Here is a 13,389-nt window from a genome sequence, read left to right as displayed (position 1 = left end):
GAGTTGTGTGGAGCATTGAGCCACCAGAAACACTGGCACTGTAATTTCCTACACAACTCAGCAGTCTTGACAGAACACACTGACCTACCACCACCACAGAGATCCAGTGGGCTGAAGGACCTGTGGTGATGTCACTGCTGTGGGCGGAACCAAGTTGTGTTGGTCTTTTGTGGTAATCAAGCGGCTGTGTGTGTGATGTGCCCCAGAAACACTGCTACTATAATGTCCTAATAATTACTAGTCTCTCCTTAAGAAAAGCACCTAGGAGGTGAGGGAGGAGATTAAAGGCCCATTTAGACACAATAATAATTGCTTAAAACGTGCCTATGTTTCACTGTTCAGCCGAAAGACAGTTTTCAGTTCTGCTTGAAAACTGTAGTTCAGCAGAACAGCTGATAAGCAAGACCGCACGCTGTGTTATACCCGCGGGGAGCTGATTTCATTGTTACAGCTGTTCTCAGTTCTCAGCCCTGCTAGCAGAACAGCTGATAAGCAGGACCACAGCCATGTCTGCTGCCCATGGTGCTGAATTCTCAACAGGGAGCCCCTGGCTGAACCATGGAGCTAATTACAGAGCTCAGGCCTCCTGATCAGTTCTGTAACAGCTCCCAGAAACTCATTTGCATGCAAATGAAGCTAAGTACTAATAGCAATTAGTGCCTTAGAGTACTTTATGCAAAATGGTCACTGATCTTTTAATTTTTTGAAAGATATCAGTGTGTGTAAATGGGCCTTAATAAAAGCCATCTTAAAAAAAGCTAATCTGGGAAATATGCAAATAAGGAAAATGACACAATACCTCTGGAGCATTGTAATAAAGACTTGTATAAAGAGTCTGACATTGATTTGCAGGAATGCTGCCTTGCAATAGGTGGTGCTGCAGAGGTATTGTTCCATCTTCCTTATTTGCATATGACAAGAAACTTACACATCTGGAAAGGTTTGCACATGCTCAGTTCCCAGAAGATATTACTGAACCCACTTACTGTGGTTACATAGTTATTGGATGTTCATGCTACATTCCGAATAGACGACAGTATGTAGATTTTGCTGTCAAGATTATGATCTATATGCAGAGGTGTATTTCCCAGCCCAAAGACTGGCACTTTGAGAGACTGTTCTACCTGCACTCTCTAGTGTAAGACCTGCTAATCTAAAGTGTCAATAAGAGTTACAGGTGATCATGAACTTCTAAAGACATCAGGAGACTATTCGTGTTTGAAAAGATCAAATTTTGCTAATTGCTGTAACAAGGGAGAATGAAGATCAATTTGAATGCACCTTACTTGGCTTTATTTTAATTATCCTAGCACAATAAATAATAGATGTCAAGATGTTATCAGACTTAATAGCCCCGGTTCCCCTTGTGCCAAACATAGATTCTAATGTCACAATAGGCACGTCTGGATTATAAAAGACATATCAGAAAACACCAGAACAGTCTGTAAAACACAATTATATATGGAACAATAAAACAAGTGTCAGAAAACAATGTGCCTATAATTCTTTTTAAATCTAGCTTTTAACAAGACCAATAACATCTTGATAGAGTTCATGTAAAATATACACAGTTAATGCCTTGGGTGTAAAAAAAAAAAGAAATCCTGCAAGTCACAAGGAGCTAATTATACTGAAAGAAAACCTCGAGAGAGAGTCTAAAAAAAACCTACATGCCTGTGTAATGCTCTTGCTCAAGATCACTTGCTGCACACTGAGGAAAACCTGTACTTGCTTTGTCCTTGCAGGTAACAGAAATCATGAGCAAAGCTAAGAGAGAACATGTTAGCAAAGAGCACATCTACTGATTTCAATGTTATACTGTCAACTATTGTACAGACTTCCTTCATGAGTCTCCAGAATAATTATGCCACTACCATAACATATAATTAGAGATGAGCGAGTATACTCACTAAAGGCAATTGCTTGAGCGAGCATTGCCTTTAGAGAGTACCTGCCCGCTCGAGACTGAAGGTTCGGGTGACGGCGGCGGGCAGGGAGCTGCAGGGAAGAGCGGGGCGGAACGGAGGGGAGATCTTTCTCTCCCGCTCTTCCCCCTGATGACTGACACTACTCACTGCTCACTGCTCACCCGCGCCGGCACCCAAACCTTCAGTCTTGAGCGGGCAGGTACTCGCTAAGGGCAATGCTCGCTCGAGCAATTGCCTTTAGCGAGTATACTCGCTCATCTCTACATATAATATTATGTATAACATATACAAATGAGGCGTGACTGCCCACCTCGTTGCAGGTACTGGATGGTTATACGTCAGAAGTGACTTTTAGGATATATTTGCCTTCATTGTATTACCAGGGAAAATGCTGGCATTTATGACATTTGGACATATGTGCTGCAGTTCTGCAGGAAAAAAACTGCAAAAACAACACAAAATGCAAACAGTGAGATGATGATGATGATGGTCACCAACACAACTGATATGCTGCATGGTTTTAGGCATTTGATCCATTTTGGATATACAAAATTTGGCACATGATCCTTATAAGTTCTAATAGGTGACTGTTTCAGAGTGAATCAATGAGGATGTGTTGAAATGTTGGAGAGCTAGTCTTTTTTTCTCTAAATAATACATTTTTGTGCAGACTGAATAGATAAACAATTCAACATACACCATATTTAAAAAGGTAATTCTCACAGTAATAACTCCGTACGATCCAGTAGATGATGTGGAGTTTTCTAACAGACTTGATAAAACTACAGGTCTACTTCTATTAGTACTCTGCTCCTCAGTTCTTCCACCAGTAGGGGACACAGCTCTTAATAACTAAATTAGAGGCAGCCCTCATATAGGGCACAAGTTCAGGCAATTTGTAGTACCCAAGGAGTGAAAGAAAAAGGGTGCTACATGTGTGCTGCTCGTTAAAACATATGCCAACAGTAATGTCAGGGATACTTTGAACAAACAGCAGCAAAAGAGTAGTGAAGGTAAATATTCACTGCAGCAATAACTGACAAATTAAAAAGAAATACAATAGATGCTGAAAAATAATTAATTTCTTCAATAAACAGCTGGTTGAAGTTTTCATGCACTGCTTAAATACAATGGCTCCAAACATTATTCCCAGTGGGCATTCAACAACAGATTGCTGAATGCAGCATAATGCCTAACTCCCAGCAATGAAGACGACACTGGGAATCCAAACAAATACCCACAAAAGTTGTTTGTTTATGTCCCTTTACTGGTCTACCTCACTGGTTACATCAGCTTCTTGTAGATATCCACTCAAGTGATATATTTACAAGATGTATCACTTGAGTGGATATCTACAGATGAAATAAAAAAAAGTGAAGAAACATTGTTTATATGATGAGAAATATCCATTTGTGTATTCCCCTTTCCCAGTATGCATGCTAATACGAGATACATGTCACACTTGAATCCCAAAATCCCAATATGCGGCAGTCAAAGACATCCGTGGATCCATAGTATAACTCGGATTGTATATGGAAGTACAGAAAGGCAGCCACATGGAACCCATAAGGGAAAAGAATAGTGGCATGCTTCATTGCATGCTATATTATGAAGGAGAAAAAGCCTTACGGGAACACTAAACATGAAAAAAATGCACAAAAAATAACCCAGCAATTACTACAAACTTCTACATATATCTTTGCAACCAATTGTCTTTTAATTGAAAAAAAAATAAATATCCTACTCTTATTTCCAAAACTCTAATGCAGACAGCTAACAAACTCTCTGTAGTGTAGTCTTCTAATTAGAGATGAGCGAGCGTACTCGCTAAGGGCAAATACTCGAGCAAGTAGTGCCTTTTACGAGTACCTGCCCGCTCGTCTCAAAAGATTCGGGTGCTGGCGGGGAGCAGCAAGGAACGGGGTGGAGGGGCAGATCTCTCGCTCTCCCGAATCTTTTGAGACGAGCGGGCAGGTACTCGCAAAAGGCAATACTCGCTTGAGTACTTGCCCTTAGCAAGTACGCTCGCTCATCTCTACTTCTAATCTTATACTTTCTTCAATTTGTCCCCTACTTTGGGCTGACATACATGTGGTAGATTAGCCAGAAGTAGAGAACAGATAGAAGGGAACATTAACTGCAGGATCATACTATCGTACTATACGGAGTTAGTTGGTTGTCTAATACCATGAAGATGGACATTGTGGAGGCTGTAAAACAAATGATAGGAAATTTTCAATCAAGACGTATTGCCAAGTTCCTTCATTTTATATGCACCAAGATTAAAAAAAACCCACACAAGAAAAACCCACAAAGTTTATGAAGGTGGACATAACTTTTAAACCAATTTTATCTCATATTGCAATTAAAACACAAAAAGTATATAAAGACTTTCTATACAAAAAGTCCCCTACAGAAAAGACCAGGAAGAAATTAATATATACATTAAGCTGCCCATACAATTAAACAATAGTTGAACGAGCTATTCCTCCCAACTCCTCTATACAGGGGGAGGGGAATAAGTCTTGCCAGATGCGGGAAGTCAGCAGGTTTGACAGAGTTTCATCTAAGTTGTATGGGCCCCGTTATCTGCAAGACTGCTTATTTCAAGAGCATGTAAAAATCCTATAAACTGCCAACGAATGTGGGAAAGTTTAATGTTGACTTTTAAAATTCATTTCTAGGCTTAGGCCAGCTGCACACGGACGGATTTGCATTGTGGAATCCAGAGCGGGCATCCACCTCTGGATTCCGCAGCAAATACTACCCATAGCATACTATGGAAAAGCGCTTTTTCCTGCATACCAGCAGAAATCAATTGCGATTTTCTGCTCGCGGAGGAAAAAAAAACAAAAAACAATCACAGCATGCTCTATTTTTGTTCGGGCTCCGCATGGACGGCTTCTATTGAACTTAATGGAAGCCGCGTGACCCGTGGCCCTTCCGCAATGACATTGAAGAAAGGTCGCTGGTGCCTGCATCCTCGCCTAGTGACATCATGGGAAAGCAGGGATTTTAAAAAAGACCAAACAAAACAGACAAGCTGTGATCTATGTGGACCATCGTCAGTACAGGATAAAGAAAGAAAGAAGCAGGTATGTGCAGATTCGGCTGAGGGATCCCGCATCTGGAATCCGACCAGTTCGTGAGCAGCCGGCCTTAATGTTCCTTAGAGAAGATAATGGGTCAGGTGTTTAAAACAATAATCTGCGTCTTCATCACACAGTTTTCTGATTGGAAGTTATTTTGCAATCATAAGTAAGTTTAGAGAAAGAACGGTCATTCCCTCTAGCAGACTGCAGAGTGCGTGCGGGTGTACAGAATGTGATTGCTCTCAATAAGAGACAAAGTAACCTTGTAGATATGATACCTATCTATGCACATTATGTGCTGAACAGTCCAATGGGGGGTCCTATCAGTGACTGACAGCTATCTGTATATGACTGTGCGTACAGGGGTAGCTGTCAATCACTGATAGCTCCGCCCATTGGACTGTTCAGCTCTGACTGTGCACAAATATAAATGAATAAAATACAAGTTATACTGAATCTTGCCCCATAAAACTATATATCAATCTGTTCAGCTCCTCCTGCTCTATAATTAAGTTTCCCTTTATTGGTTAACAAAAACAGATCATGTTACAGCAAGCTTTCAAAACTACTTTGGTTTCTTCATCAGGTTAAAGAGGAACAATGCTCTGTACGAAAGAGATGAAGCACCATAGTCTTGTCAAAGTACATATCAGGGAAAAACTCAAAATCATTCATACTGCTAATTCCTTAGAAGAAATTTGTCTTGCGTCTCCTGTCTCAGTTGTCTTTTAACACCCACTTTACAGAGCTTTAGCTTGTTGGAAACACATGCACATCAGCATGAGCCTCCGCTGTCGGCCTGGTGATCTTCACAACTTAATTCCTCTAACAACTAAGCACAAACATCACAAAATATTTATACTTACTGTGCAGAAGGAAAAGGGAGCATTGATAAAGATTGTGAAGCATGCCAAAGCCAGCAGCAATGTCAACAGTTACTTCAGGATGATAAATGCGCAGAGGGGGTCTTAAAACACTCACAAAATTCCTAAAGCATAATTCAGTGTTATTTCAGAGGATCATTACTTCTTGCTGCAATTTTCCCTTTATTAGGAAGATGTTCTTGTGGCTGGAAGCATTTCTCGAAACAGTAGGATCCAACATACAACCAAAGTGATAGACAAATCTACAGTATCCGTGACATTAGATTTCAGGATGGAGAACTTGTAGCCTTACCACCAGGTGGTAGGAGGCCATGATACACTGGCAGCATCAGAGCTCAACTGACAAATTCAGCTTGGCCAGATTGACCCATTTCACACCATGCAGGTACCTCCAAATAGTTTTTCTTCCACTAGATATATGAACGGATGAAAAATAAAAATAAGTACATTGTAGTGAATACTGGTTGTGCTATAGTACAGAGACTTGTAATTAACATTATGTAATCTGAACAAAAAGATACAGAATAGTATAATGTACTTAGATTAACCCTTTCCAATCCACTGTCTGACCTCTGAAGACATTATGATTTAAGGCTGTACAGCTCCGATGTTGGAAGACGTCCGTCGGGGTTCTCTTACTGGATATTGGCAGCCTCTCTGCTGACAGAGCCTATCCAACGTGTCCCCTCATGCAGTACTGGCTTTAGCCAGCAGATAGCACTGTTGTATAATGCCAGAAAAAGAGTAAGCCCCCTAGGAAAACCAGGATACAAATTGGATTGGAAAGGGTTAAAATCCAAAAGGACATACTATTTTAACGTTTCATGTAATTATAGCAACTCTCTGGACAGACCTACATAATGATTAATTCAAAGTCCTGATCCCCACTCGGTCATGGCCTCAAACTACAATGCATAAACCACATCACCGTAATTCTGTGTGTGCTTGTTCACTATACTGTAAGTACCATATGCAAACACATTCCCCCTCCAACTAGTTTACAAGTTAGAAAAAAATGTTGCCTGTACGAAAGAGTTTCATGGAACAAATCTTTCAGCGTCTAGCGATTTCCAAGGAAAAATTAAACTTAATTTAAATTCACCTTTTCTTGCAGACTGCAAACAAACCCCACACCTGTGTATAAAATATACTGCCACATACATGTGTGAAAGCATAGGATAATACTAGTGCCACATTAATGATTCATACCACTCATGACCGTGTCATAGGTGTATTATGGCATTGTGCTGGAGCAGTAGATTTAGTGCCAAGGCTAGAGCCCAATACTGTTCCTGACACACTCCTGTAAAGTACTGACTGGCTAAAAGTCAAATGACCTCTAAAGCAGTCCCTGGTCTGATGATTGACTTCCTGTAAAATTTGCTGTGTCTGCAATAGATGAGAAGAACCATCCCGAACGGTCATTATATCTGACACAGGTTTGTCTCGCTCAGTCTCTGGAGAATGAGTCTGGTGTTTATCCTTAAGTAAAGTTGACAAATGAAGACTAAGAACATGAAAAGCAGCGGAGATGTTCACATAGAGAGAAAGGTATTACGCCCTATACAATAACATTGTACAGAGGAAAAGCTTATCTGAGCTGCAGTGACAAGAATACTATTTGCAGGAGCAATCTCCATTTAAACTGGCATCTTCTAACCAAGCAGGCACACACCGCCGCTCATACATTTTCAGTTTTTTTCAGAAAACACTGTTCAGCTTCAAAACTGGGCAAACATTCACCTGCCCCACACATTGTACATTTCAAAGAAACTATTCTATTCCAAATGGTAAAAAGAATGAATGAATGAATGAATGAATGGCAGTATTGATGCACAAACAATGTCCATCTTCTGGGGCTGGCAGTAGACTTACAGGAGTCTATTATACAGCATGCAGTAGAACTGTCCTTTCTGTACATACATATAAAAGAGCATTTAAAGGGACACCTTCAGCAAAGAAAATAAATACAGGGTTATTACAAAAAAACTAATTTTTATTTAGCAAAACTGTAACAGCAAGACTGTTTGTTGCACATAAGAACCAATCACAGCACATTTCTCAAACTGCTGGTGTAAAATAAAAGCTGTGCTGTGATTGGCTGCTATGGGTAACAAGGGCAGTTTTACTGTTCGATATTTTTGCTAAATATGGTCCAAAATGTTTAATTCTGCTGTAGTCATTGCTAGGAGGATATTAGACAAAATGGCTGCCAACGAAGACAGAAGAGCGTTTTGGGTCCTTGATTTTCACATCTACCAGTCTGTTTTTAATGTGCAACATCATTTTCGAAAAAAGCTTGGCAAAGATCCACCCAGTGGGCACATAATTTTAAGGAAAAAAGGTTGCATCTGTAAGTGAAAATCATTCAGTTGCCCACTAGTAAGCAGGAAAGAGTGGAACGTCTCCATACAAATTTCACACAAAGTCCTCAGAAATCCACCATTAGAGCAAGCAGAGAATTGGACATCTCGCAGCCGACACGAAGAAGATTCTGCGCAAACATCTGCATTGTTAACCCAACTTATTGCAATTGTTACTTGCTCTGAAAATGGATGCCAATACGAGGGAACATTCTTTCTGCGAGAATTTGTAAACTAATGGAAACCGATGGTTTCATGGAATCTTTAGTGTTTAGTGATGAAGCAGTCTTCCACTTTCTGGCACAGTTAACAAATGTAAGGTCAGAATCTGCTGGATGGAAAAACCACATGTCTACATGGAGCACACGTGTGACTCCCACAAGGTGAATGAGTTTTGCACTGTAACCATGAAGTCAGAAGTGAGCTCAATGGGTGACTACCAAACTGATGGCTTAGCAGCGAGGGACATTAAAAGTGAGTTATGAGTGTTTGAATTAGGAAAGATCATTTGTAATAACCCTGCATATAGCTAGTAAAACTTAACACTGTTAATAGCAGTTACAGATGACTTTTCAGAATAAGCCATAATATGTGTTCAAGTGGTCCCTCAACACAATATTAATGGTTTCCAAGAAGACTATTGTATGTTGAAAATACTTCATGGTGAAACCATAAGGCCGCTTGCAGAAGGGCGGAAATTCTGCGGCGGGATTTCCGCCGCTGGAAGCCTGCAAAATGTCGCACGGCAAACAAACCACAGCATGCCCTATTTCTGTGCGGGGCTCGCAGAGCTCCGCACAGATACGTCACTCACCCGCCGCCGGCTCCGGTCTGCGCATGCGCTGGCTGCCCGTCAGCCGGCACATGAAAGATCCAGAGCTGCGGGGCGCGGGTGAGTACGTGCTGCTCTCTGCAGGCGCTCGGGTCGGGTCCCGCGGCGAGAATTCTCGCCACTGGATCCGACCCGGCCGTCCGCAGGCCGCCGAACTCTATGAAAAACTGTCACTTGTTTATAAAGTCCAAAAATCTCAACCAGAGGTAACACAAACTACAGATTAAAAAAAATAATGTAGAAAGCATACAGATTAAGTAAATCTTTACATATAACAGTCAGAAAGAGCTGCTGAAAGCTGTAAATCACTTTCTATGTAGGCTGCAAGAGCTTCTTTAGGGTACAATACATTAGATAAGTTTAATAGGGAAAAAAAACCCATGGAGCTCCACTCACCTGCTGCCCAAAGATTCAGCTCACCCTGGCATGGCTAAGGAGCAGTACAGGACATGTAGCACTGCAGTGTACTATTTGGAGGCACTACTAGACAGCCAATCAGTGCATGTACTGTGGTAATATGGGTGTTTTACCAGTGAAATGCCTATGCTGATTGGCTGGATCTTCCTACAAAGTGCATGGGCTGCAGATCTGAACCATCTGACACTACGTTTAATCTGGTTTCAAGTTACAACAGTCTGGGAAAGACCATTGTATGTTGAAAATATTGTATCCTGCAGCCACTATAACTTTAAGGATACTGCATATGAGAAAACAGTAGTTCTGGCCATTTTATACCTTGTATCTTGCATTTGTCACTAGTTTACCCCTATATTCTATTTCGATCAGTTGTCCCTGAGTTCAGCTCCAGAAAGAGGTAAAGACTAGTTATGTCATCGCTCATGCACAGCACACATAAGAGCAGGATCTTCACTTCATAAACACTTTGTAGCATACACTTGCAAAACCAGCAGCAACACAGCTGACCTCATACAGCAGTACTGAGCAGTATAGTTGTAAATCCAGCACTTGGATGAGACCGAACACTTACTGGAACTAGCAGGGTCTCTGTGAGTCTGTCTCTCTCACTGCATCAGTTCTCCTTCTTCATCCCTCACTATAAACTTTTATAAACAACTGCTATAACCGGATCCCTTAGCGAAAATGAAAAATGTGTCTCATCTCTGCCTCACTCAAGACAGATTTTAGCAATAAACAGAGTAAATGATCAGTGTAGCAGGGAGGAGAAGTGGCTGATAAGTGGAGAAAAAAGCATTTTTCTCCAAGATATATTAGAAAGTTTCTTATCTTCACTTATACTATTGATTTATGCAAAACTTGTTGAAAGGACATGTTATTGAAAGAGTAGCTACACTTTTCAGAAACTTTTGATAGAATTTTTCAGCTTTTTTTGTTAAATTATTCTCTGCCACCATCTTCTGACAGCCATAACACTTTTATTTTTTCGTCGACATAGCTATGCGAGGGCTCATTTTTTGTGGGACATCCTGTAGTTACTGTTGATGCCATTTTGGAGTACATATGACTTTTGGATTGCTTTTTGTTCCATTTTTTTTCTTGGAGAGGGGGTGACCAAAAAAGCGCAATTCTGGCGTTATCACAGTGCAGGGTAAATAATGTACTACTTTGATAGATTGGACTTTTATGGCTACATCAATACCAAATAGGTTTTTGCTTTTTTAATTATGCTTTTTGTTTTTTAATTATAAATATGGCAAAAGGGAGACATTTAAAACGTATTACCTTTAATTTTTAATAAATAGTAAAACTTCTAAACAAATTTTTACATTTTCTTTTAGTCACCATAGGGGAGATTAACTCATGATGCTTTGATCGCTTCTGCAGAATATGATGTATTGTCATAGCATTACATTATACTGTGATCTGACAGGTAATCCATCATGCCATAGGCATGACTTGATAGACAATCTGCCATGACAGCCCTGGGGGCTTTCAGAAGGCCCTCGAGCATCCATCACAGCATTTAAAAGCTGCTGTCAAAATTGACAGTGGCATTTAAAGTGGCGCTGCTGATCAGAGCTGGTGCGGGTGGGTGTCGGCTGTAAGAAACAGCTGGTACCCTCATTGTATGGCGCAGATTTGACCCCCAATCCCCCTCCATACATAACCTGAACCTCCAAAAAGTAACTGTACACCATGCAGTATTATATAAAAGCGTTATCAAAACAAATGGAAACGATAAGTGTTGCTACTGTCCATAGCCATGATATTTCAGCATTAATTTCTCTTTGATAAATGAAAAGTACCAACTTGGTTGGTTGCAATACAACATTGATTTTCTTAGAAACTCTTGAAATGGTTTCTGTGGGTTTTATATTTCTGCACTTTATGTTTACATTGTAAAAATTGTTATACATTTACCCAAACCATATTGCTTGTGGAAACCAACATGTCTACTTGTAACAGAAAAGAATCACACTTTCAAGAAACCCAGTAATGACTTGAATATGTACCCACCAGCAACTATGATGTACCTGTGTTTTCAAATGGGTTTTACTCTGAAGGTTTAAACCGATGTCGTGCATTTATGTGCCCATTCATGGAATTCAGGTTTGCCACAAACCATCAATCACTTAGATATGAAGGTTAAAAAGCGCACCTCAAACATGCACGGGACCCACACTTTGCCAAATTGCAGTTTCAATATCTGGACCAAATTTGGGGCCGCAAAAATAACATTTACAAGCACTAAGTGCTGCACGGGATGAAGTTTGAAGTGTAGAAAGAGGGTTTACTTGTTCCTATCACAAGTAACCAGATAACTGAGCAGGCAGAAAGGTAGAACAATTCAAGTGCCCTGTTGGTGCAGAATACAAATACCCATTAGGGCCTTTTTACAGGGGGCTGATAAATCGCTCATTTGCTTCTTGTTAATCGTTCAGTTTCTGCATTTAGATAACTGAGCGCCGCATCAGCCCGTGTAAACAGGCAGTCATTCACCTATGAATGACTGCTTACTAGAGATGAGCGAGCGTACTCGGATAAGCGGTACTCGCTCGAGTAATTGGCTTTATCCGAGTACCGCTGTGCTCGGGGCTAAAGATTCGGGTGCCGGCACGGAGCGGGGAGCTGCAGGGGAGAGCGGGGAGGAACGGAGGTAAGATCTTTCTCTCCTTCTCTCCCGCCCGCTCTCCCCTGCTCCCCGCTGCGACTCACCTGTCAGCCGCAGCGGCACCCGAACCTTTAGCCCCGAGCACAGCGATACTCGGATAAAGCCAATTACTCGAGTGAGTACCGCTTATCCGAGTACGCTCGCTCATCTCTACTGCTTACTGTGAATGAAAGCGGGCGGGTCGGAGTGATGCACAGTCCGCTCTGCCTGCATTCACTCAGTGATGCCCTTGTGTAGAAGCACAGGAACCATTCACTGGGATGATCTGTTGGGCATCTGCACCCGAAAACTTGTCCAGTGCAAAAGGGCCTTTACTTGCAGCATGTATTGTGTCTATGGAGCAGCACATTGGTTGTTGGAAAAGAATGTGTATTTTGGTGGGCTGCAGGGAAATTTCTACTCTATTAGTGGATTGCACACACTTGCAATAGCGATTGAAGTTACAGCTGTCTATGAATACACAAAATATATATTAATATGATAGACAGAGAGAAAGTGCTTGCAGAACTACTTGTGACTTTCATCTCACTGCAGCCTTTTGCTAGCATGGGTTACAAGCTAGAGAGGAAGGCATTTTCTTCTGACATTAATTCATTGATCTATTAACTCTCGGAGGATTTCTAAGCCGACAGGTGTTGTTATATAACCATCATCACACCGTGTTCCTCAGGAATGACAGCACTGAGAAAGTGGCATGTCCAAGGAAAATGAAGTAGCGGTGCGGGTTATGCAGTCAGCTGTCTGCCTACTTCATGACAGATTATGCCCCTGTTACAGTAAATCAGAGCAGAGCTGCCGGAGCTTCAAAGATTTTTAAGAAAAGGTAGACAATATTCTATGCAAATATCCAAAGCTCTTTTCTCTTTCAATCACCTGCACTGTCTGGTAGTCCGCTGGATTAAGTCCTTTGACAGTCACTTCCTGGAAAACCCTTGGCTCCTCTGTGTCTTTGGTCAGGTCATAGTGATAGATAATACCTAAAACAAGAGTTCCGGACCGTCAACGGAGTACATATAGATCATGATAGGAACAATGGATCTGAAAACACTATGGAGGTAATGAATGACAAAAGCTATAAAACAACCCAGGGTACATTTATGCAGTGAATTATTTATAAGCACTTAGAAGAAAATGAAGCCCTTTATACAGACTGCTCAATTATTCTTTATAAAGATTTCAAGCTGAAGACAGTAATTGGA

At 41.1% G+C, this 13,389-nt stretch overlaps 1 protein-coding gene across 1 annotated transcript in view; it reads right to left on the bottom strand.

The window, feature by feature from the left end:
* Window positions 1-13,389, bottom strand: part of PREP (prolyl endopeptidase) — a 106,564-nt gene that overhangs the window by 19,557 nt on the left and 73,618 nt on the right. The window contains exon 10 of the mRNA XM_066607957.1: window positions 13,064-13,167. Coding sequence (XP_066464054.1) covers window positions 13,064-13,167 — 104 coding nt within the window. The remainder of the gene's footprint in view (window positions 1-13,063; window positions 13,168-13,389) is intronic.

The sequence above is a fragment of the Eleutherodactylus coqui genome, chromosome 1 (genome assembly GCF_035609145.1).
Source record: "Eleutherodactylus coqui strain aEleCoq1 chromosome 1, aEleCoq1.hap1, whole genome shotgun sequence".
NCBI lineage: Eukaryota > Metazoa > Chordata > Amphibia > Anura > Eleutherodactylidae > Eleutherodactylus > Eleutherodactylus coqui.
This window is presented reverse-complemented; position numbering and strand designations above follow the sequence as displayed.